This window comes from Mya arenaria, chromosome 2, assembly GCF_026914265.1.
Source record: "Mya arenaria isolate MELC-2E11 chromosome 2, ASM2691426v1".
NCBI lineage: Eukaryota > Metazoa > Mollusca > Bivalvia > Myida > Myidae > Mya > Mya arenaria.
The window spans coordinates 15,208,355-15,232,733 of NC_069123.1; the positions used below are offsets into that span (position 1 = coordinate 15,208,355).

At 34.3% G+C, this 24,379-nt stretch overlaps 2 protein-coding genes across 2 annotated transcripts; both read right to left on the reverse strand.

Annotated features, from left to right (window-relative positions):
• Positions 1-615: 615 nt before the first annotated feature.
• Positions 616-19,567, reverse strand: LOC128220397 (mutS protein homolog 4-like). The gene is made up of 24 exons (XM_052928773.1): positions 19,475-19,567; positions 19,089-19,237; positions 18,330-18,453; positions 17,919-17,985; positions 17,276-17,397; positions 16,803-16,946; positions 16,080-16,210; positions 15,651-15,791; positions 11,945-12,064; positions 11,671-11,683; positions 11,378-11,431; positions 10,612-10,796; positions 10,372-10,384; positions 9,950-9,995; positions 9,314-9,438; positions 8,822-8,916; positions 8,495-8,542; positions 7,651-7,818; positions 7,203-7,275; positions 6,243-6,307; positions 3,469-3,539; positions 2,705-2,808; positions 1,376-1,464; positions 616-903 (listed from the first exon to the last, which is right to left on the reverse strand). The coding sequence occupies exons 2-24, from the start codon at positions 19,194-19,196 to the stop codon at positions 733-735; spliced, it is 2,277 nt and encodes a 758-aa protein (XP_052784733.1). The 5' UTR covers positions 19,197-19,237; positions 19,475-19,567; the 3' UTR covers positions 616-732.
• LOC128213524 (putative protein TPRXL) lies at positions 19,467-24,284 on the reverse strand. Its single transcript, XM_052919309.1, has 3 exons — positions 24,148-24,284; positions 20,058-20,232; positions 19,467-19,707 (listed from the first exon to the last, which is right to left on the reverse strand). Exons 1-3 carry the CDS (start codon positions 24,176-24,178, stop codon positions 19,467-19,469), a joined length of 447 nt encoding a protein of 148 aa, XP_052775269.1. The 5' UTR covers positions 24,179-24,284.
• Between the last annotated feature and the right edge of the window lie 95 nt (positions 24,285-24,379).

The following is a 24,379-nucleotide window of genomic DNA, read 5'->3' on the forward strand; positions in this document are numbered from 1 at the left end:
GAAAGTACAGCCATTCGTAAAAATGGTCTCTAACTTTGCAAAATCTCTTCAGATTCCGGAGTTCCGCTTTTATGCACAGAAGGAAGATGGGCTTTAAAAAGTTTGTTTCTAATTTCCCTTTTTTTGATATGAATGTGATTGAATAGTTTGTTAACATTCAGTTGTTGGAGTTTCTGGTTACCCGTTGACATATTCTTAACTTACTGTTTTGAATCATTTGATTGGATCCTATAGCCATATGCTTAACGAGACGCCAATGCGGCAACGCCGCATTAAAGCCTGATTTTTAATTTGACGATGCAATTTTGTAAACCTAGGATTTGAGCTAGTGACCTAGTATTTATAACCAAACAGACCCATATTTATACTTATCGGAGATATCGTTCATACAAATAACCTGATCAACTGAAACTATTCCATTTGTGTGAGGAAAAATGAACATTTTATAAATCAGCTTTTCTAATAAGATCTGTCCCAGAGACCTAGTTTTTGACCCTAGATGGCACACTTTACTTTAACAGAGCCGACTAAATTTCGTTTAATGATCTCTTTGCATGATTTACTTAATATATGTTTAACTTATACTTTTTCCAATTCATGAAAATACACCTTAAACGAATTCAGTTAATTTAATCATATTTATTAACAACATACAGTAGTAGTAAAAAACCAGAAGAGTGCAACAACAACATATTTTTCCACCATATATTTTTAGTTTTCAAGAGGCAGATATCACTCCTCAATATTTCCCATTTCGTCCAGGTATTTTTTCCTCAGACTGGTCACATATTGTCTGAGACTATCCTCATCTAGCTGGGAGCTCCTGGCAGCCTGAACCAGTCTGTTGGCTAGTTTGAACACCGCCCTTTGTCTACACAATTCTTTATCATTGCGCTCATTGTTCTGAAATGGAGAAACACATAATTTGCACATTCATCAAATCAACATAGTTGTGTTGGTATGACATCTGACATTATACAAATATTGACAATGTACCAAAAACAGGAAAAGAAGCCTACTTATATACCAAGTTGAATACCAACAACTGTACATTCACAAAAAAATGCATGAATTGTAGATAGCACATTCACATAAGTGTTTTTTTATTTCATGGCAATGACTTACTTGTATCAAGGACATGCAGATAAATAAGGTGTGGAAATGAGTTAGTAAGTCATGGCCACAACATAATTAAATCATGAGATAACTCAGTTGCGAGAATGATATAGATAGTTATTGCCACAAGTCATTGGATTGAGTAAGCAAGTCCTGGCCATAAGATAAAAAATATTACATATGTCACCCCTATGCCATTGTTAAAAATTGAACTGATTTGTATGCAAATAATGTTTAAACTATTAATGAATCCAGCTACCTTTTTCTCCTCTGCAAGTTTGAGTGCTAACTGTTTGGCTTCTTTTATCACAGACTGTGGTAGGGTGGATATCTCAGCAAGCTGAATGCCTACATGATAAAACAGCTGTGTGTTTAATTATGAATAGCTAAATATCATATTTGGCAGAATTCCTAATTTAGACAAATTCTTACAGACATTTCCATTCTCAAACCATTGATTTTACCAATATAAATTTAGTTCTAAATGCTTGCTACAAAATGGCCACATGTCCAGTAGCCGATTGTATACTTTAGCTCCAGCATATACATGTACATTTTTTTTATTTCTTTAAAGTTAGCCTAAATGAATAAAGATTGTTCCATATTTAACCAATAATAACTATTATCCAATCAAACCATTTAAATGTTCAAACTAGCCAAAAGATAACCTATGGACATCAAATTAAAGTTTTAAACCATTGGCTGCTGTTTATTAACGTGAATAACTTATTGCGACACATAAGAAAGTCAACTTTGATCAGACATTCCTAGCAAAACTAGAAATGTGTCCATAGGACACGGATGCCCCCACTTCGATTTTTTGTCACAGAAAATAAGCCATAATGATTATTCAGGATAATCTGCACATATAGGATAAGTTGAGTTGAGTTGGGTTTTACGGCATCGCAAGACTGTATAGGTTATATGGCGCCATTCAGGCAGGAAAAAACTTGTTGGATCCACATTGGACACATACTTTTCAAGAATTAGATTGGAAACATATATTTTTGAAGTATTTTTGGCAAAAAAGGGCCGTAACTCCTAAATGACTAAAGCGATTTCCATGACTATCGAACTTGATCAAGATATTATGGTCACAAACATGTGTTTAAAGTTTGGTGAGGATTGGACAAACGGTTTTCAAGAATTAGATTGGAAACATATATTTTTGAAGTATTTTTGGCAAAAAAGGGCCGTAACTCCTAAATGACTAAAGCGATTTCCATGACTATCGAACTTGATCAAGATATTATGGTCACAAACATGTGTTTAAAGTTTGGTGAGGATTGGACAAACGGTTTTCAAGAATTAGATCGGAAACAATCTTCGGGACGTACGTACGTACAGACAGACAGACGTACGTACGGACAAGGGCAACCCTATATGCCGCCACTTTGTGGGGGCATAATCATGACAGTTAATTTTGAATGGTCTAAATGATATTTTCAACTAATACCACAAACAAGACTTCAGTTCTTGCTAGCATTAGTGAATCTTGTCATGGAATTGAATGACACATCTTCAAAACAGTTGCTAACTAAAAATCAGATCAAATCAAGTACAAACATAGCAAATATAATTGCAATACCATAGTGCTTCTCCTGAGTTTTCCCCTTGGCCAGTATGTGAGTGTAGATGACCTTGTCACTGTTTGCTTCAGTGCTGAAACTTCTCTGGATCTCAAAGAAGTAACTGAAATACAGTAACAAAACATATGCAAGCACTGAGAGGGAAATCTTCAGTTTAAATATACATTTTCAATCAAAATATTTACTAGTATATGAAATCATGTTTTAGTAAATTTTAAATACATAATCATTTAAATGCAGTTTAAGTAGTTATGCCTGAGTAACAACTGCAGTGGGGGTTTTTCTGAACAATTTGGAGCAGAAGTTTGGCTGGTTCCCAGAATGCTAAAACGTATACTTTTTTAATGAAATTCTTTTAAATCAGTTCTTTTTTTACTTATTTCATAATTTTTTTTGGACAATATCACATTCTTTTATCTTATGCATTGTTGTTCATTTCTAAGCAACATTGGAAGTCCCATTTTCAGTCAAAATAATGCATTTGTCACAATCCCTGACCCCATTTGAAAAATGGTGAGAAAACAAACACACTGATTTGGATTTAATCTTAATGTAATAGTGAAACATATCAAATAAACAAACATGTCTAACTTGAGATCAAATTTATAATTTGTTTTTAAGACTGATTTCAAAAACAATTCTTCAACAACGATTTATTGAATGTTATAACTGAATCCAAATATTTTTTTAACAATGACTTAAGGAATTAAAGTGGTCTGGTTCTTCAAAGATCTATTTTTATATATTTCTTGTTAAATCTTACTTCTCAACATTTGGGTACAGACTGTCAAGAGTGGTTAGCTCAGGGAAATGGGTCACAAAAAAAGTGAATGCCTGAAATGAAATAAACACTCAAGGTTTGCGCATAAACAAGAGATAAAGGCTAACAGCTATCCTCTTCAGATATAAAGGTACATACAAACATGGCATTTGTTGAACATATATCAAATTTACTGCATTTGCACTCAAAGTTTGCAAATAAACAAGTGAAAAAGGTTATCAGCTTGTACTTAAGGAATCCCACCCACAAATAAATTATGCGGTAGTTCTCTGACAGCTCCATCTTAAATCTTAATCTTAAATTTTGATGTCCGGTGACCCATATTTTTTATTTTGGTATCATTTGAAAAGAATATTTGCTTATTGATTAGGAATATGTAAATTAAATCACCAAAAGTACATCAAACAAAAAGCTATTACAGTAAAATATATCGAGGGCTGAATGCGAAAAGGTTCTAAGTGACATTAAATAAAGAAAATAGAACCTTTTTGCTTTCACCCAACATTTTTTTGCAACCTTTGAAGACCAAAAAAACTTTTTATATTATGTTCAGTTTTTTTTTTGTACATTTTTGTACATTTTCCTTTTCTGCTCACAAAACTTTGTCAAATGAAAACATAACACGACATGGGGTTGCCAAGCATCTAAAATTCACTTGTTTGTGCATCGGGTACTTAAATATGGCCTTCAACTATTAAAGCAAATTCAAGATGAATACAAGACAAAATTTGATGCAAGACAATAAAGACGCGGCTGAAATAAGTTTAGATGTGAATATATATATTTTACATGAGAAATGAAGAAAATGTTTCATTAACATAAGGTTGATATCAGGTGCTTACTCTGCTAATGTCTGCCTATTGCATTATTAAGCTGTCATGTAATGGTGGACCTATGAGGTTTTATAGAACACCAAGGATGATGGGCTCTTTAACAATTACTGTGAATGGCAGATACTAGAGTTGTCAGAGTATACTATTATACTAAAACATACGCTAAGCAACTTGTACCCTGTGGTTCTTACTGTTACAACTTACGACAGGCACATGTATGCGGGTGAATATGTAGCGATTTTCAAGCTCAGTGCCTTCCATTGAAAAAGGGAATTAACCACTGTGTATGACCAGTGACCAGTCACAATAACAAGAGGGTCAAGATGGCCCTATATCGCTCACCTGAGTAACACTTTGTGCTATAGACTTGTTAAATGGCAATAATAGGCCCATTCACATTCTCACCAAATTTTGTGATGATTGTACAAATGCTTAAAAAGTTATTGCTAAGACAAGAGCAATTTTAGGTAAATTTAATATTTAAGCGCAATAACTCTCGGGTAACTAAAGCAATTTTGCTAATTATCAAACACGTTCATACACATTCTGACCAAATTTGGTCATGATTGGACAAAGGGTTCAAAAGTAATTGATAGGACTACATACTGGATGGTGCCTGTCTGCCCTTCCATACAACATAGGTGGAACTATTATACGTCCAGTTTTTTTAAATAGACGTGTAAAAACATGACAAATACTGTATTATATCATGATTGTATAGGACGCAGGCAAAAAAAATTTTTGTTGGGAAAACGGGTAAAACCCCTTTGTATTTGTTTAAAAAGATACAAAGGGCAATAACTCTTACAATATTTAAGTTAGATTTATATAACTTGTCACAAAATATCACAATTTACTGTGAATAAGTTCATGAATTTTGAAGTTGGTACCTTCAATGATTTTAAAACAATAAAAAAAAACAGATGACCCATATTTGAACTTGACTTAAAAAATCAAAACAACCTTTCTGACAAATTTCCAGGATATTTGGGCTTAAAATGTTACCTCTAGAGTGTTAACAATTTTTTTCTATATTTGGGCTCAGTGACCTAGTTTTTTACCCCAGATGACTCATATTCGAACTTGAGCTAGAAATCAACGAAACAACCTTTCTGACAAATTCTGGCTGAATATGTTACCTCTAGAGTGTTAACAAGATTTTTCCATATAGGGTTCTGTGACCTAGTTTTTGACCCCATATGACCCATATTTGAACTTGAGCTAGAAATCATCGAAACAACCTTTCTGACAAATTTCCAGGATATCTGGACTGAAAAAGTAGCCTCTAGAGTGTTAACAAGATTTTTCAATTTTTGGGTCATGTGACCTAGTTTTTTATCCCAGATGACCCATATTCGAACTCATTTGAGTAATTACTGGGACAAACATCCTGAACAAGTTTCGTGACAATTGAGGCAAAAATGTGACCACTAGAGTGTTAACAAACTAAATGTGGACTGACAACGGACATTCATCGATCCTAATAGCTCACCCTCAGCCTATGGCTATGGTGAGCTAAAAAGGCTAATAATTTTGTTGTTTTATGTTATAGCCATCTGGCTAACAATTCTTTATAAAAATATCTTATATAAGTGTTTTATTTATTCGATCATCCACATCTAAAGGGGTTCTTTTACAACATAGTTTAAGAAAAGATGAAAGAAATGTGTTAAATTCATAAGTATTCACTTTTCTTACAATCTAAAAACTTATCCACAAACCCTTAATCATTGGAAATTGTAAAAATGTATCCCTATAGACGCAGCCTTCAGGTCACATCTAATAAAACATACTAACTTTATTTTAAAAAGTAAATCTGCTATCAGCCTTATTCATATAAACTTGAACCTTGAACATGCCATAAAACAAACAAGACAGTAGCACTAAAGAAGATAAATGTCATGATCTTTAACACTATCTCACCTTTGTTTTCAAGAGATATTCACAAATGGAGAAGCAAAGCCCCACTCCTTCCTCCACACTGGTTCCTGAAATGAAACTGATTTCAATTAAATTCAGCAAAAAATGCTATCAAAATAACATTTATATCAACTGATCATTCATGGATATTTAAAAAATTGGCCAACTTTTCAATTTTTTTTTTAAATATATCTTATATGTTTGTTTCAACAACTGAGCAAAAAAAACTTGACAGAATTTTCAACTGTTACACCCACAAACCTTAAGAGATTAGGTTCAAGATGTCAAAATTGAACAAACAGATTTAATAAGTGTCAGTTTAAAATGGCAAACAAAAAAGATTATCATCCTTAAACTTGCTCTATTACAGATTCAGAAGTCGTTGTTAAGTCTCAAAACTATTGAACAACTTGGGGCCACTTCATCTAGAAATAAAGAAGGGATTTCATACCTAGATAGCAGCAATTTCATTTCTAGCAATGAAAGATTTCATGACTAGCTAAGAGATATTTCATGACTAGCTAGGAGATTATTTCATGACTAGCTAGAAGATATTTCATGACTAGCTATGAGAGATTTCATGACTAGCTATGAGATATTTCATGACTAGCTATGAGAGATTTCATGACTAGCTATGAGAGATTTCATGACTAGCTAGAAGATATTTCATGACTAGCTATGAGAGATTTCATGACTAGCTAAGAGATATTTCATGACTAGCTATGAGATATTTCATGACTAGCTAGGAGAGATTTCATGACTTGCTATGATATATTTCATGACTAGCTAGGAGAGATTTCATGACTTGCTAGGAGATATTTCAAACCTAGCTAGGAGATATTTCATACCTAGCTAGGAGAAATTTTGCAGAAAGTTTGAATTTGAAGAAGTTTGCAATGTTGGTAATCTCTCCTAGGTATAAATTATCCCCTAGGATGCTTGATGAAATGGTGGTGAGATTACCTCTACCAAGCTCATCAATGATGATTAGAGAGCTGGTGGAGACAGTCTGAACAATGTAATTGATCTCACGCATCTGAAAAATAGTTAATTTAAGACTGAAAAACAACCAGTTTGCACAAAGCACTTGAAAAACATTTCATGGTGATAAAAGGATGTAATAACGCTGTAATAATATTAATAACATTTCAATGGACTCTTTGATCTACATTGTACTATATTTCTTAAAATTAATTTGTGTGTGTTTACCTATAATGTAATTATTTATAATAGTTACAAGTGGTAGGTAGTTCAGTTATTTAGTTTAACTTTATTTATATTGAATGGTTAATACTTTCCCTGAAGTTAGACTGTGTTTAAACAAAATTCATCCGACAAAATTTTAATTAATCACAAATATCAATTAAAACACTCTAAATAAAACGTAATTTAATTGTGCTATATTTCCCACCTCCATCATGAATGTTGATGAGTTTGTTTCAAGGTCATCATCACTGCCAATCCTAGAGAAGATCTGATTGGCTATTCGAAAAGATGCATAATCTGCTGGCACGAAGGATCCCATCTGAGCCATGATCTGTAGTAAGGCTATCTGGCGCAGGTAGGTTGATTTTCCACTCTGACGTAGTTATCAAGCATCATTTTTAACTTATTTTTATTATATATCTTAATTGATTTCTTTTAAAATAAAAATCTGTTCTGTAAGACTTTTGATTTAATTATCCTACAATGAATTACATGTTTTCTGTTTAAACTAAAATCATTTTTTATAATTACCGAATAAAGCATTGCTTTTCAACAATATTATTTTTGTGACAACAAGGGGTCCGGGCCTTTTGCAGCATGTTATGATAACTTGTGGCCCGATCAAATTGTATAAATATGGTAACAGGTTGAAATCACACAGTTAATTCATAGATTTCTATGAAACACTGAAAGCATCTCTTTGACAATACATTCCATAAAATGGAACAAAATCACAATATGAGGATGTCAAGGTGCCAACTTACAACCAGCACTTATATACATATATATACACACAAATTTTGACGAAACAAATGCTATTATATTTCCTGCTAGAGCTGTAATTATTAACCTCTTTAGAATTAACTTACTGGTAATTTTAAAAAAACAGAATCTCAGTGTTTGGATTGGACTACACAATTTATTGGCCAATAGACTGAATGGAATCCCTAAGGCAATTGTCTAAGATAAGAACTAGAACTATATTGATACAGGCCTTGGACTTTCTTTCCTAGGCTCAATCCTAGGACCTAAGCCCAGCTCAAACGTACCATATTTGGTCCTGTAATCACCAGGAAGTTGCTGTCCTCCGAAGCATACTGAAAAGATTCAGACTTAGTTTTAGCACCTACTAACTAGTTTGAACCAACCACTTGATGAAGTTAACAATAATTATTCAGTCAAGGTACTATCATCTTGAAATGACAATTATAATGACTAATTTGTTATTTTGCTTCATCAATGATGAACTAATGTTAACAGAAAATTATACAAGTATGTATAATGTCACAGCAAACAGCAACAACAAAGCATGATATAATACTCAGAGCAAAGAGTATATCAGTGAAGTCCAAATAAAAAATGAGCCTATAACCTACAATGTTGTTTGGTACAGGGGTTTCAACTGAGATTCTCCCCAGGATTGGGTGGCGGCCTTGATTCACAGCCAGGGTGTCTGTAAACTCTGGTCGCACTGCAAGCATATTTATGATTAAATGAGAATTACCAAGTTATAAGTTTATGAAGGGGCGTCTGTAAACTCTGATCCTGCTGCTAAAGAAAAGAATCACACAAACTGCCTAATAAGGTTAACACTGTCAACAAATTGATTATTCAGTGTCACATATATCTTTAGATCAAAACCAAAGTAATCCAAAATCTAACATATTAACCCAATGATATTACCTAAGAACTCATTTCACTTTGATTCAAGTTTAGCTTAAGAATTTCAAAGTATCATAAATGCATTGTTGCTTTGTTTCGGGTAAGAAAATTGTTAGGGTTTACAAGCAATGGATTCATACCATTACATGCTATTTAATAAGCCCTTTTATGAATTTCCAATCTGTACATTTCTTGTTCTCACTCACCAAAGTCCGAGAGTGTACAAGCATGGGCAAAGGAGAGTAGCATGTCCAGCATAGCGACAGTGTCTGTGAGCTTATATAGACAGCCTATGTCATCACGGACACCATTCAACAGCTCCGTCATCACACTAGAAAGGAATGAAAATGCCAGATAGAACTTTAGACAGTAAATGATTATGTTATATTGAGGACAAAAAGATAAATGTAATATATATTTTAATTTTTATGTCACACTTATTGAAGACTTCTCGCAGAGGTCATTTCTCTTATTGAGACTGGGTACATTTTAAGTCACTTCTCCTTAAGTTTTAGTGTAGGATGAACTCTGAACTAGCTAAAAAGGTCAAACAAGCTCTGTAGAGCTTTCATAGTGACAAACACATAAAGTTTTAAAGCCTCATACATACATGAAATAAAGGGTACATGTCTTTGCATCACCTACATCTACCTTGCCCTTATGTTTGAAAAGTTTCTGGTTGAGAGTTCTAGCAGGTGAAATCATTTATATTTGAATAACATGCATTTAGAATTTGAATGTGTAATTTGAGTTTTAGTATTCAAGAACGAAAAGAACAGCAAAGAATTTATCAAAGCTTATGAGAATTCGGTCAATTATTGCAAATTGAGTTTTGTACCTACATGCTGGTCATTATGTAGATCTCATGCAATGATTCCTTTACTCTGTCTGCAAAATAATGAGATTATTTAACACTTTTAATATACTGATATTTATTCAAAATATCTTGTAAATGTTTTTTAATTTGTAACTATAGAAGCAATAATGACTTTAATTATCAACAGCTAAACAAGAACACTGCAAGCGATAGCCAACGCTCACCCATTTTTCTTGGTCAATTGAGAACTATAACTCACCAAAAAAATAAGCTACAGTTATGGAACATGCTCTAGACATGGAGATGCTTCATGGTGGACATGTGCTTCCATACTGCATGTTTTTTTCTAAGTTATGGTATACATTGAATGTTTAATGCTTTGCAAATTGCCACAACGCTATAACAATAACTGGACAATCATATAAAGTACGGTATATGGTAACTTACCATTCATCCTGATCTGAAATTTAAAACATCAATGATTAAAATGTTTAAGGAATGAACCATTTGTATAAAGATTTAAATGAGTGTCTGTGTAACAGTGTAAGTTCAGAATGCCTTGATTATGATTATTTTTTAGATGCTTCATTTCACAAATTATCCAGGCAATTGAAAGTCAAAATTATGACCTTTTCTACAACAACAGAGGCAAAGTCATTAGATAAACATGAACAAAATAGTCCTCACCAAGTCTGTGGTGGTAAAGTTGAAAGTGTTCTTAATCTTGGTGACTTTAATAAAGATTCCTGGCAGAGAGTCCTGTGTGTGTCCGTCTGGCCCTCCAGTGTACATCTGAATGTGGAAGCCCCGTGATGAACTGTACGCCACCTTCAGGGGAAGGTTGTAGGTACCGGACATCTGCTGAACTAGGTCTGAGGAGGAAATTGGGACTTTTTGAGTTTTGTTAATACACAAAGTCTAGAGAGGTTTCATCATTACTTAGCTTTTCTTTAAATGAAATAAACAGTCTAGTCTAGAGTCTAGTTTCCTGCAGAAAATTCTATAATTGGATTTAAGTTATAAAAATAATTTAATAAGATAGCTTAAGAAAAGTAGCTTGCTGGGTAGTCTGTTTGGGTTGAAACCAGGGGCATATTCATAAAACCTCTGAATTAATTTCTTTACTTAAGTCACTTAGTATCTCGTTAGTCATATGAAATAAAAAAATGAAGTATTTCCAAAATACATTATTTTCATTGACCTTACTGAAAAAAGACAGATATTTTTTAATGTTAAAAACACTTACAAGTCTACATTTTGTAAAATCTGACTATGAAATTTTAGGAAATTGACTATTAAAGTTAGGAAATGACTTTAGATGCTTTATGAAAACTGTACTACATGTATTCATCTTTTATTTTATTTGTCATAATTTAATTTTTGGGCTGTTTGGATCTCATTTTAAGTAAGGTACAGTGCACTTAGTTCTAATATCACTGACAATACATGATACCTGTTATATCGTCAATAATTTCCGTGTAAGTTTTTCTGGCAATGTCGAGTAAACCTGAAAGGAATGAAAAAAGGAGAGTAATATAACAAACAATTAGAATAATCACCTGTTATGAAATAGATGTATTAAAAGAGCATAATCCAATACTTAATTATCAATGTATTATGATTAAAAAAAAATCCTCAGATACTTGAAATATCTAAATGTGACAGGCAGACATGCAAAAAAACAATAAACATATTGCCATATAAAACAGAACTTAAAACTGAACTGACATGCAAAGGAACGGTTACCATTTATATTAGGCTGTTAAAGAGAAAACATCATAATTATCATAATCAATGTTGTCTTAAAAATACTTAGTGATACTGTCTTTAAAGAAACACTATTTATGATAAAGAATTGTAAGAAAGGTACTATAGTACCTGACCTTGACCTTTGAGTTTTTGTGTCACAGTTAAATTTTGAAGCAGTTTAAAACTAATGTATATCTTCCATCTATGTGTTTTCCACAAACCCAAAAATAATTTCACCATATATCCCCCACCCACCACCGACATTACATACCTTGACAGCAAAGCACTTCTGTGACCTCATGATGAGCGCCCCCTTTTGGTACCTCGCATCTTCATGCACAATACAGTTAATCTTGTTGAGCATCACAGTGAAACGAGGGTCCTCCAGCAACTAGAAATAGATGAATAAAATATCATGATAATTTATGCAAATTGATTACTTAAAAGTTTAGGTTTGGTGGAGCTAAAACTCACAACCACCCCAATCACATAACCAAATGTTTAAGGGGGGGAGGGGGGAGGGCAGGGGGGCTACCATCTGCATTATATGCCTGTATATTTCAATAGCATTTTTTTTGTTTTAAGGTATTAGCCATGTAATACAACTCGGGAAACATAGGGTAACATCGACATATATCGCCACTTGCCGTAACAGGTCGTGACGAACATCGGGCGTATTCGACCTGTACCTGATGTTGCTATTTTTAGAAACAGAAGGTATTTCCCGGCTATTCATAGGTCAATAATGGAATTTCTACATCGTAGGATTTGGAAACATTGTGATGTTTTTCTCATGAATATACGTTTAAAATAAATAAACATTAAAAGTACACGCTGACAGTTGATTATGATACATCTAACAATTTGAGTCATTACAGTAAAACATGGATTATAAGTGAAATATACGCGTAAGAGATGATTTTCTCTCGAAAAAACGAACTGTCAACAATCGGCATGGAACTGGGATATTCAGATATTCATATCAAAGGGCTCTGAATGTAAGTATCCTTGAGCAGTTTTGTATGTTGATGTGTTCAAAAGCGTTTGTTTTTAATTTATCTTTGGAATTCTTAAATCATTTTTATTAGCTAAATGTTTAGACAGAATGTTCATATTTTACATGTACTTATGTACATGTTACATATTTTTATATGTACTTATGTACATAACTTATGTTTAAGATATGATATGAGTATGTAATCTTTAAATTGATTGTTTTATCTTAGAAAAATATTAGACTTAAATTTTTGTTTAAAATCTTAGAAAAATATTAGACTTAAATTTGTGTTTAAAAATGATGTGTTTTGGTATGTGACCTATTTCTAACATACCACAATACATGTACATGCCCGTTATTTGTTTACAAAATGCATATTTTCAAAATTAACCTGTGAAAAAAAGTTGTATATGGTTTGGGGCTTGAAGCCGCATCTGCTAGGACAATATTGACATTCATTGGCTTGGTGTAGGTCTCGTTAAAACCCCATACTGTTGTGAATCATTATCAACCATATGCACAACAACTACACATTTGTGCCTACCAACCCTTACTCTTGGCTAAAACAAATATTAGTGCAGAATGTATAATACTTGTGCATTTGTATTTTACGGTGGTAGTTTCTGCTGGTTGATAATTAGAAGTCTAATTTCTTTCAGGCAGGAAAATGACTGAATATTACTTAGTCAACAACACTGGGTTATGAAGAATTCCAGCCTGCATTTAATACTATGACATAGTATGTTGGATCCTTGAGAGCGGATTTGACAGCCATGTCCATCCACAAGGCAGTCGCATCTTATCGAGATAATGTGAGTATTTCATATAAAACATATTTGACTTGGTTTTTGTTTTTATAAACACACTGTATTCAATAATCAAGTGGTGGTGGTGGTGGTGGTGGTGGTGATGGTGGTCAAGTGGTGGTGGTGGTGGTGGTGGTGGTGGTGGTGGTGATGATGATGATGATGATGATGATGATGATGATGATGATGATGATGATGATGATGAATTTTATTGATAAATTTAATAATTTTCTTTATATATATATACATGTATGTATCAGCTTGTTGTTGTTTTTTCAAAATAATGTCGAGAAATATTAAACTGTTTATATTTTATTTTGTATATGTATGGCAGTATAATTATCTATACTAATTAGTTAGAAAGGCTTTAAAGTACAACTTTTTTCCTTTACAGCACTAAACATTCTTGATGGGTAAAGTGCCTGAAGGTGCATGAAAACCAAATCAGCATTGACTCAGCATTGAGTAGTTATCATCTGTGCACACACTACAAGTACAAAGCATGGGAACAGAGCAAACTTCAACTGTTGAAGAGTGAATAATTATTGTGAAAAAAACTAATTGTTAGAATACCAATGACAAAATAAAACAGATAGACATCAAATTACCCACAGAGATTGTTTACATGTTATAATATTAAAAAAACAAACATTAGTTGAGAACTTTTACTCTGATATTTTTGGAGCGGCGAGCCCACTTAGTGTTCTTGTTTCTTCACATATTTTAGTTTAAAAGTACACTCATTTGTTTTATACTCTGTATTCTGAGTTAGTATCATAAGTAAAATTCATTTATTTGAAAGCGTACATTTTATGAATAAGTCCAATTAAGCTTAATAAATTTTTACAAGAAAAAGGTTGATTTTAAGCATTTTATTAGCTATAAAAATGTATGGTAACATGACATTATGTATATTTTCTTCAAAACTGGACGGTAAACTATCATAAATTGTCTTTTAAATTGTTCAATAGACATCATAGATAATATCTAAAATGATTTCAGCAGCTTGCCTTATAGTTAACTATTTTTTATGAATTTTATAAAACTGCTATATATTTTCAAACATCGAAAAACTGCTCTTTTCCGAAGAATCATAAGATCAATCAAAATGATTTTTTTCCATGTGTATCAATAATGTTTTCGTTTGAACTTTAGTTTTCTGTTAACTGAAGTTTATTTTACCAGAAACTGTTGTGTTTATTTCATAATCTCTGATAATGCGAAAAAAATTCAAATATAGGCAAAATATTTACTTGTCGCTCTTTGTAGCCCTTGGAGTTTGGGGTAGGGTGTAATGAAACATAAATAACTTTTTTAATTCACGGTAAAAAATCTTCAAAATTTGGATAAAAGTCCCATAGTGTACCGTGATTATAACTATGTTGTCGGTTAAAGCTTTTAAAAAAGTGTGTATTACGCGGCTAATACCTTAAAAGCTAAATATCTGCATAATTTTCCTCTGCACAATACCATTATCCCAAGATACATAATGAAGCCCGATTGGGAAACTGACAATGTGAAAAATACATGTACCAGGAAATGCTTCTCTATTCTAGTGGTGAAACCCACCAAAATTCTATTAACTCTTTACCTTGAAGGATGCCTTATAGAGAGTTTTCACAGTTTTAATCAATCACTGAGTGGTTGAACCAGCTCCACTTGGAGATCACTTGCATTTAAAAAAAAAAAAAATCTGCTACTTATCACACCTACCCTTACCTTGTAGGAAGCTAAGAGGAGGCAACATATCCCGAGTGATTTCAGATATGTGTAGATAATCTTGATCTCAGTTATCAATCACATTTAATGACAAGAAAGCACTCTAGAATAGCCATTTATTTTTAGCCTTTTATTTCAAATACATCAAATATTGCTTAGAATATCCGTGGGTAGATATAATCTTAAACAATGCATTAGAATTGTGGAAAGTAAGATCATTTTGATTTTATAGCAAGAAATTGAAACCTCCCGTTTTAAAACTACATTTTACGAGAAACCTGACCCTTCAGAATTCTGTTATTTTTCTGATATTTTATACTTTCTGTTTCGTATCAGAGCATTATAAGAGAAAGTTGAAAGTCTGCTTGCATGTCTTTCAGAACATCACATTTTTCATGATATTTTATTCTCCGATGCCGATCACATACCCATACATATAAAACCAGCCTATATACCTTGTATGAAGCCTTAAACAGTGGGTTTTCACAGTCTCCGAGTGCATCCCTCAGTGGAGGCACCAGCTCCAGGGTATGTTTCAGGTACATAACATTTGTAATTTTGTTCTCGGCTGTCTTGATATTCTCTTGTTTTGGTACCTAGAGAAATAAGCTGCTGATTGAATTTGATAGTTCAATAATCCTTCAATTTTGCATGCATTATTATAATGCCAAACTACATTAAATGTTAACACTTGTTTTTTCATAGTTTGAATAAAATTGGCACTAAAAGAATCTACAAGATACACGCAAAATATAGCTGTTCCCCGAGTTAATACTTACCTAAGAAAATAAATAAAGAGGAAATGTTCCTGATTTTGTGGTAATCACTTTTATAATTTTAACAAGAAGTTATAAATTGAACTCATTTATCTTGCGAGAGTGTACCTGTACACAGAGTGAAAGTAGATGGTCAACATCAAGGAACCTGCTGATGACAGCCTGAAGATTGTAGAACACCTCCGATTTCTCTATCAGCTCAGATACCACATCCTGTCTCAGTGTGATTGTGTCTGGGTCTTGAAAAACGGCAAGGATTTGTTTGACAAACTAAATCAACTAACAGGCCTGAGATTGCAGAACATCTCTGGCTCTCTTGTAAGTTTTTGTTAATTTATTTTTAATTCAGACTTTTCATAATTTTTAATTCTTAAAGAACTGAATACAGACTGCAAGATACGTAAACTTCTAAACGTCCTTTAGACCTCTCCAATAGCTTGTGGCAATGCTTCCATTTCTGGAATGGGGGGGTCCTGGATTCAATCCCTGATCGTGTCATACTAAAGTTTAGTGTCAAAATGGTATCAGTTGTTCCCTTACCTGGCACCCAGCTCTGAGGGTAGTACTGGGACACTTACAGAACTAAGTACTGGTTAATCCAGGAAAGCTATCTTAGTTGTATTGGTGATTTACACTCAGCATATTAAAGAACTAAGAGGTCTACTCAAAAAAGAGCTATAATAACTTACCCACACAGCCTTGTATCTCACACTGTGTTTTCCGCTTTCTTTTCTGCTGTTTCTTCAGTAACCAGAGGACAATAAGTGTCCATGATAGTTTCATGGGATTCAGATGGTAAGATCAGAATTATATTCACACATACATACTTACCTGATGGTGGCTGGAGTATGTTAGACCGAAGAAGCCTTGCCCCTCCTGAGGTTTTGGTGTAGTTTAGGACGCCATACAGTGTGTGGTCACTGCGGGGATCTCGCTGGTTCTGGAGCAGTTCTAGGTTACGTGCAGTGGACATATCTGTAGGAAAGTGAATGAGGTTTTTGGTGTTGTTTTGGATGCCATATAGTGTGTGGTCACTGAATAGCTTTTTGTTATGGGCAGATGACATAATTATGTGTACAGAAAATAATTATCTGACAAGTGAAGAATTTAACATGCATGCAGTATTTTAAGAATATGGTTTCACCACCGGCTGACAGTTATCCAAGCTGCTACAAATGCTACCAAAAATACTGCTGAACCCAGTATTATCCATATCATTAGTTTAACATACTTCTGCAGTGCAAAAACAGATTAAGTTCTTATCAATAACTCTCTACCAGGTTTAAACATGAAAAGAAGCTCACCAATCATTGTTGTATTTTCACTGCCTTTGAAGATGATTTTCACTGAAGAAGGGGCAAAGACAGTGTTCTGTATGAACTCAATATACTTGACGAGGGCAGCAGCAGCAGCAAGGCAGTAGTACCTAGAGAAAGAAATCAATACTAGCCAGTAGATGCAATGAATTGAGGTAATACATTTTCAGCAGTGATTCATTTTGCTGGGCAATCCAAGCCTAAATATACTCATCATTTTTACGGAGGACCTGTTTTTCTTAAACATGTGCATACAATGGATGCATATTTTTAAAGTAACCTGAGTGCACAAAACTAGGTAATGATGGGGTGTCATTGTTTTACAGAGGACCCATGGTTTTGAAATATGTGTCCAAAAGAAGCATTTTAAAACAAATCATTGCACTTTTACTGATTGTTTTGTTCAATTCTTACACAGAAATTTTGTACTTTTTTCTATGGAACTTTACTATCTGATTCATTTCTGGCTATTGTTTGTAAGCAGAATAATTAAACTCAAATATTTTTACACACACTTACAGGGGAGACTGATAACCAAGCACTGAGGGTGCAGAAAATGAAAGATACAAGAATATAAGATAAAAAGCGTTAATACTATTCAAAGTTAACATGAAATTAACTTTTGATTTACTTTGATGCAACCTCGAGCTCCACACTGCTATATTCAGGCACACACAGCTGCTTGACAGTCAACAGGCCTGTAAATAAACAATTATCATTGGCAAGAAAATTATTTGAAATGACAAGACTCGAATTTAGTACCAAAATGATAATAACACAATAAAGGATTTTTGTCTTAGTTTCAAATATCTTAAGTCTATGTAAATGTCACAAATATCAACACCGTTATCAATTTTGTTTATTTCCTCAACTTAATGTTAATTTTCAAGGTTAACTACAATTAAATTTACACAAATATGCCCCAAAATCATGAAACTATGGCACAAAGATAATTTCAATTTACGACTCAAATCGACTAAAATATTTTTTGAAACGGCCCCCGGTTCTCTCATCATAAATATATGACAGTTTCAGTCAATACCCTTGGTTTCATTGAAGTATTTTCTCTGCACTGTAGAAATGGCAGTGTTTGGGAACTGGTCAGTCACAATCTTGGATAGAGTGGTCATAGTTCCTGCCTCACATGCTGTACTCGGCAGAATGATCTGCAAGAACATAAATGATTAACTTCATACTGTATTCACTTATGGAAATGATTTTAATGTAAAAAAATCTGCAAAACAAATTAGGTCTACAAAAAAGTCTTCTTGACAATGAAAAATGAACAATTTTGTATTCACTTTCCCTTTAAAAGATAAAATTTAAACAACAGGCCCAAATTTGTCAAACTATCTTCAGTCTTGTGAATGTTTCACAGCACATTTTGAATTCCAAATTTTAGCCAAAATGATGATCAAAAGGCACCAGCCCCATTCCTAAAATGGTGGAAAATACACTGGGCATAAGCTTTTTGTTTCAATATAGTTTACACACATTCATTTTAAAATCTGCCTGCATTCCTCGTAAATCATAACCAAGAATCCCCAGCACTACTTTGCGCACAATAACTTTAATACAGTGCATCTACAGGATACACACATTTAAAAATAATGGCTCTTCAGGAAAATAAAGTATAGGACTCAGGTCACGCAGCAAAATGAACAACTGGATTTGTGTTAAAAAAATTTATAAGGTAAAGTTTTACTTTTAAAGGATTTTTAAGATTTGTTGAGAAATCGTTGCCTGGTGGTCAAAATTATTTTTCCCAAGTCAGAATACCACAACCATTGCTGTACAATACCTCCAGTGGATGGGCAATCTGCAGCTTTGTGATTGTTTTCACATATGTTGGCATATCTGAGAACTGTGACAGCCACAACTCTGGTTTCTTCAGGTCTAGGGAGGCCATACCAACCTCTCCCCGAGCCAGCCCTCGACCCTCAACTATTGCTGGAATGTTAACATGTCAAACTATCTGTAAAAGTGAATGTTAAAATAGATAGTTTTTTAGTTATTCAAGAATGTTAAAAAGCCCAAATAAAATCCTATACAGAATTTGTATTCAAAAATTATTAATAAGTAGACATTGAACCATCTTTGACAAATTCACATCCAAAACTATTACAGGCTCAGCAAAGTCAGCTATGAATTTGAAGTATGAACTTACCTGAATGTAAAACTACAAACCAACAAGTGTTGTGCAGTTAACAGCAGGAGTGGTAGGCCCTGGAGTTGCTGCACTGCTTCCCCCGGTGTGAGGTGTGCGCCGGGAACCGAACGTACGAGAGGAACTAGATACCCGAGGGGTCCTGTTGGAGGATGGTGTGGCATTGAAGCTTGAACTGCAACCTCCACTGCTCAAACTGCTATAAGGACCTGTGCTATATCTAGCTCTTCTGTCCAAAGTACTCACACTGCCACTGAAAAACATTAATTTTAATGGATTATGCACAGTATTTATTAATAATGAATTATATAATACTCAGAATCTGTTACATGTGAACACAATCATTTGAGCTCAAATTATTACTTTATTAGTAATTTGTAACTTTTTATCACAACAAGTAAGTTTTACTCTTTACATTATTTTTCCTGTAAATCTAATCTCCATAATTTATACTTGACAGGAACTCAGCAGAGAAGTACAGTTTCTTAAGTAGTGTTTTTATAGTGAGTTCAAAAACTGATTGTTAAATTGCATAACCAGCATCTTGATATAAACATTTTTCCATTAAGATGTTGGTTATTCAACTTAAAATACTTATTTTACCCTGAGGTTAGGTTGCTGTAGTTCGTAGGACCTGATGATGATACCCTTTTCGATGATGACCAAGGTGAAACATGGCGACCATGGGTAGAACTTGTATCTGACTCTATCATAGATCCATCAATAGTGGATATTTCACTCTGGTCTGCTGTAGCTGGCGTCTCTAACAGACCTAAATCTTTGAAATGAAAACATATATAATTGTTCTTATTGTAATTTTGACATTAACTCACGGAAATTCAATATTAAACAAAAATGCCAAAAAAATATGTATTCAAATGGCTGTAAAAAAGCTACTATTCGTCACTTAAAAATTATAACGACTTAAAGGGACTGTACACCAGATTGACACCCAAAAAAGTTTTTTTCTGTAACGAATCTCAGGACAATCATTTAATAGAATGTGTTACGCTTTGAAATCATAATTGTAAAAAAAAGTACCAAAATGTAAAAGGTTCTAACCCGTGTCGCCAAAATTGAAGTCCAGCGTACCCACTGAGCTTCGACGGCTTACTCTAATCGAATGACATAATTAAGCTATACACCTAACTCGGTAATATCACGTGATAACACCGACTAGCCAATCATGCATAAGGAATGAACTCTACTAGGTATACATACCCAGTATTCTTTTTTAATGGGAAAATACGAAATAACTGCTAAACTTAAATAAATTGTAAACTATGTGGTACTTCAGTTAGAAAGTTTCATTGCTTTGTACACATTTGTACCAAGTTTATGACAGTTTTCGACAATTTTCTTTTTTTCTTGCAAATAGATCATCTGGTGCACAGTTGGTTTAATAATATATAAAATGTGGCATTTTGGTTTAACAGTTTTACCATATTAATTTCAATTGATATCACAAAGCAGGAGCATACTGACCAATAAGATTTACCAGTATCCTGGAAAAATGCCTATAAAGTATAATAAAAAAACGCCTGTACAGTTTTGTAGAACATAAATTTATCCTTGATAAAGAACAAGAAGGGTTCAGGGAAAGAAGAGATACAACCCATGCACTCCTCATACTTGTTGAAGATGTAACTGTTGGAATGAACCAAGGGAAGATGACTGCTGCTGTGTCTCTTGATATGGAAAAGGCTTTCTACACAGTGTGGAGAAAGGGGCTTATGGTCAAAATGAGCAGGTTAGGTATACGGGGAAATATATGGACTTGGATAGGAGACTTTCTACAAGACAGGGAGGCTTATTGCTGTGTAGAGAACACCGATGGAAAGATGATGGAGACATCAATAGTATTACCTAAAGGATCTGTCTTATCTCACTTACTTTTCAATATCTTCCTTAGTAATATGTTGAAAGAGGTGACAAGCTCAAAGGTGAAGTTTGCTGATGATGGTACAATTTGGAAAACTAGTAAAAACCAAAGCAATACTTTATCATGACCTTGATCAAGTGACACTATGGACAAAAAAAATGGAGAATGAAATTGAACACTGAAAAGACGGAATACATAATTTTCACGCAGGAGCCCGAAGAAAAGAACCTTGGATAACACTTCAACAAAATGGAATTGAAACAAGTTAGTAAGACCAAGCTGCTTGGTGTGCTTCTGGACAAACAACTTACATTTGAGAATCACTTGAGCCAAGTAGAAATGAAATCAAAAACGGCAGTAAACTCCTTAATGAATGTTGCAAAGTCTGAGAAAATCAGTCCAGAAAACATGACATGGCTATACAAGAGCCTGGTAGTACCTTACATGGAATATGTGTCTCCCGTATGGCAATCAGGCAAAACAGGCAAAACACTAGACAAAGTCCAGAGAAAGGGTCTCAGCATTTGTCTTGGTGCTGTGCGCTCAGCCAGCTTGTAAGGTCTTGAGGTTCAAGCCAAATTATACCTCTAATAGATCTAAGATTTGAAGAAATTGCCATCAGAGAATACAAAGATTATAATGGCCAAACCTGACACATCCCTGATAAAACAGACTAAAATAGAGATAAAACCTGGGTGAAAAGAGGATAGATCAACTAAAACAGCCAACGCCAGTAACAACTAGAGCTGTCACAGGAGTGACGAATACCCCCAAATGCCGCCTGGACACAGGAATGGCAAACCATTCCTTTGAAAAGAGGCCATAACTCCAAGGTTACTGCACACTGCATCTTCTTTTATCATGCATTATTGTTTTATTTAAATCTGTTGGGTAATTTAGAAGTTACACTGCTGACAAGAAAAACTAGCCTTTCAGGAGTTATCGCCTGGAAACCGTTTTTCTATTTTTAGTAACAGTGACCTTGACCTTGGCCCCACCAGCCCCAATATCAAACTTGACCTGTATCTTCTGATGTTACACCTGTGTACCAAAAATTGTTCAAATCTGTCAAGCCTTTCATGATTTATCGTCCGGAAACCGTTTTTCTATTATTAGTAACAGTGACCTTGACCTTGGCCCAAGCAGCCCCAATATCGAACTTGACCTGTATCTTCTGATGTTACACCTGTGTACTAAAAAATTTTCAAATCTGTCAAGCCTTTTATGAGTTATCGTCCGGAAACAGTTTTTTTATTTTTAGTAACAGTGACCTTGACTTTGGCCCAACCAGCCCCAATATCGAACTTGACCTGTATCTTCTGATGTTACACCTGTGTACCAAAATTTTTTCAAATCTGTCTAGCCTTTCATGAGTTATCGTCCGGAAACCATGAAAACCGACAGACAGACCGACCGACCGACAAGCTCACTCCTATATACCCCCTCAAACTTCGTTTGTGGGGGTATAAAAATGCTACAACAAGTAACAGACATGAAATCACTGAAAGACATAAACACAAATTCAATTGAACCAGATGCATCCTACTAAGAAGGGTTACAACCAAGTAGAAGAAGGCCAGAATACTGGAACAACCTAGGTCTTAAAAACAAGAAATCTAGCACAACAAAAAGCTGCCAAAAAGATAATTTCACATATTATTGCAGAGGATGAAGTGAACACTGTAATTGCATTCACAGATGGGTCATTCTTAGGAAATCCAGGGCCATGTGGATCAGGAACCTGCATTTACTTCAATAATCAGGAAAGAGTAGACTAAATGAGCCAGCCAGTTGCCATGAGTGCTTCAATACTAGTTGGAGAATTAGTGGCAATAAAAATGACTTTACAGTGCATTATTGATGAAGCAAAGAAGAAGCAAATACAAAATATAAGGATACTACTAGACAGTCAAACCTCAGCTCGAATTCTAACCTTAGGATGGTCCTTCTCTTCTCAAAAAAGCTTGATCACTGAAATTCAAAACCTTCTGCAATCTTGTGAACAATCAAACATGCATGAAATTTCTTGGACACCAGGCCATGCTGACATTCAAGGAAATGAGGTAGCTGACATGCTGGCCAAAAAAGCTGCAAAAGAGGCTGAGCTGCTGAATGAGGATCTTATGACAGCAGTTTTCCAAGGCGACATCAAATCAGCAGCAAGAAACGCGCTTTACATTAAATGGGCAAGACGATGGCGCATTTCAGAAAAAGCAAACTGAATACTACATTCCAACCACACCTCTGTTAAACAGAATTTTATTTCATTCGACTCCCTTCCATGGACCAAGGCATTCTGCTACAGCTTCAGAGTGGGCACTGCAAACTGAATGATTACCTCCACAGAATTGGAGCACTGGTGTATATGTGGTGAACCTGAAACCATTTCTAATTACCTGATTGACTGCAATCTCTTCTATGCTGAAAGGGAAAAATGTTCTCTAACCTCTACAACATAACTGGAACACAGCACCAATAGGTCACAAAACACCTTCTCCTCACTCCTGGACAAGATGATCCTACCAAGAGGTCACAGAACACCTTCTCCTCACTTTTTGACAAGATGATCCATGGGAAGAGCATTGACAAATTAACGCTGAAGAATTAAGTGCCTTTGTCGAAAATACAGAACGATTTTCAAATTGAATAGGAAATTAATCCCGCAATGTGATGTCTATAAAACAAATGTACCCGTGCGACTTTATTTGTTGACAAATACTGATGAACGAGTCCTACCATAAGTTATTGCGTCTAATTGAGTACAAGACGAAGAAATTCTATGAATACCATTTCGAGTGTTAATTTACTTACTGTATTTCGGTTGAGTATTTGCTTTGGACATGGCTACAATTTCTAAATTTCCTTCCAATCTGAATCAATTCAAACCTTGGAGCCACCACTCAATGAACGTGTCGCGAAAATGGATGCTTTTTCTAAAATAAAGTATGTAGCTTCAAAGCTTTACAACATCAACGAACCCGAAACAATTTGAATTGAACAGAAGTTTTTCAAATCATTGTTAAACATTTAAATTGTATAAATT